Here is a 2,153-nt window from a genome sequence, read left to right on the forward strand (position 1 = left end):
CCCCTAGACAAAATCAATTTGCGCCTACATGCAGTATGAACAATGAGCAGGTGCCCCGTGCCCCTGCTTGGGTAGCTTAATAGAGGACTCAAGTACTACAGACGCCTGAAGGTGTGCAACTCCAAATGTAGAGCATTATTGACGCTTGGGAGTGGACTGGATTTGGACTCTTCTTTGGTCTTCCTTAGTGTCAACATACAATGTTTTTCCGGCAGTCATGTCATCTTCTCCGGTTATAAATCTTTTTCCCCAGTTTCCCTCTCCCCCAAATTACAAACACTTCAAGAAACAGAACAAGAAAAACAAAGAAAACCTCTGTTTTCTACACACAAACCAATCTCTCTGTTTCTCTCGAGATTTTCTTTACCTCTCTGAAACAATGGCGTGTTCTTGTTCACACTGGTGGCATGCACCAATCTACATGATAATCACTGTAATTCTTGCAATTGTAGCAGTTTCACCACCAAATCCAAATACCCACAACCCACCACCACCACCAATTCAACACGAAATCTCATCAAATGCTTCATTAGCATTAAGAAATTCTGGGTTTCATTTCATGGCTACACTTCTACAAATCTCACCTGAATTAATCCTTTCATCACCATCATCATCATCAACGTTTTTCGCTATTCGAGATGAAACCATCTCCAATCTTTCTCTTCCACCACGTTTACTAAAAGATCTTCTGAAATTTCATACCTTTCCATCTAAACTCACGATTCAAGATCTTTTAAACAAACCTGAAAACACCTGTTTGCAAACACTTCTTCAAGGGAAAAACGTTACTGTAACAAAGATTGATAGTAAACAGAGTACTGTTGAAATTAACGGAGTCTTGATTTCAAACCCTGGTATTTTCAATCAAGGTCCTTACATAATTCATGGTGTTCTTGCACCCTTTTCTACAATCGATCTTCATCTGGGTTCTGATCACTTTATTCAATCTTCAAATTGTGGGTCTATTTCAAACTCTGGTGGTAAATCAAGAACAAGGGTTTCTTGGAATAGTATTCTCAGAACCTTAAGCTCGAATGGGTTTGTTCCATTTGCTATTGGATTGAATTCACTACTTAATAACGGAGTACATAAAAAGCAGTTGAATTTGATGCATTCCGTAACAATTTTTGCACCAGCAGAACTTTCTTATGTAGCTTCATCACCTTCACCATTGTTGGAAAAGATTGTAATGATTCATTTAGTAACTGGCACATGGTCATACAAACAACTTCTTGCAGCTTCTTCTGCAGCAACTCCTCTGACAACTTTAGTTCCAGATATAGATCTTCAGATAACACAGTTTAATTCCAGCACTACTGAGAATGAAGAGATTCTTTCTGTTAATGGAGTGGAGATAACTGCACCAGATGTCTTGCATTCAAATGGGTTTATTATTCATCGGATTTCTCGACCTATTGGGATGGCGAAGCTTTCACAACCACATGTTCGATCCTTTTCAGGTTAATCTTGTTTTTCTGCATAGCTGCTACTCTTTGATCTTACAATATGGTCACAGACTCACAGCATTGTAGTGATGCATTTACATTTAGATGTCGGGGCTCTGTCATTTACCTGTGCGAAAAAGCGACATTTTTACAAGGTTGTAATCTCTTCTTTTATAACGGTTTTCGACTGTATATTGTACATATTGATATATTAAGCAATCAGTATTACAGTAGTATGATGTATAAACATAAACGAAAGTCCGAAGTTGCATAAAAGTAGGTGCCCATCAATTTACAGTAACTATGGAAATGCTTGTCAGGCTTCCTCCTCATCAGGAGAAATCAGAAGCTGCAGTACGTGGATTCCCAATTGGACAGAGGGAAGTCTTAGAATCTCGGATTGCCACCAGCTTCCGCGAATAATACACTACTCTTGCTACAACCTGAACAGTTTTAAGCTACATTCCCACACTTGTATCAGACAATGCAGAGTCTGTACACAGTTACTTCTTACAAAGTGCCGAACAACACTGCCATCTCTGCCACTGAATCAGGCTAAGAAGTAAAACAAACTTTCCAATCTCTACTATCTGCAGTACTAAACTGTAGGGTAAAAATAACAATCATAAGTAAGCCAAAAAAAAATGTAAATTCTTGTTTGATTGGCGACTTCTATAGGATTGTATCTGTAGCTCGCCAGCACAAGCA

General features: G+C 38.7%; 1 protein-coding gene across 1 annotated transcript; it reads left to right on the top strand.

Moving 5' to 3' along the window:
• Window positions 1–379: 379 nt before the first annotated feature.
• On the top strand, window positions 380–1,465 carry LOC113280260 (fasciclin-like arabinogalactan protein 21). The gene has a single exon (XM_026528907.1). It carries the CDS (start codon window positions 380–382, stop codon window positions 1,463–1,465), a length of 1,086 nt encoding a protein of 361 aa, XP_026384692.1.
• Window positions 1,466–2,153: the final 688 nt, after the last annotated feature.

This window comes from Papaver somniferum, chromosome 5, assembly GCF_003573695.1.
Source record: "Papaver somniferum cultivar HN1 chromosome 5, ASM357369v1, whole genome shotgun sequence".
Taxonomy (NCBI): domain Eukaryota; kingdom Viridiplantae; phylum Streptophyta; class Magnoliopsida; order Ranunculales; family Papaveraceae; genus Papaver; species Papaver somniferum.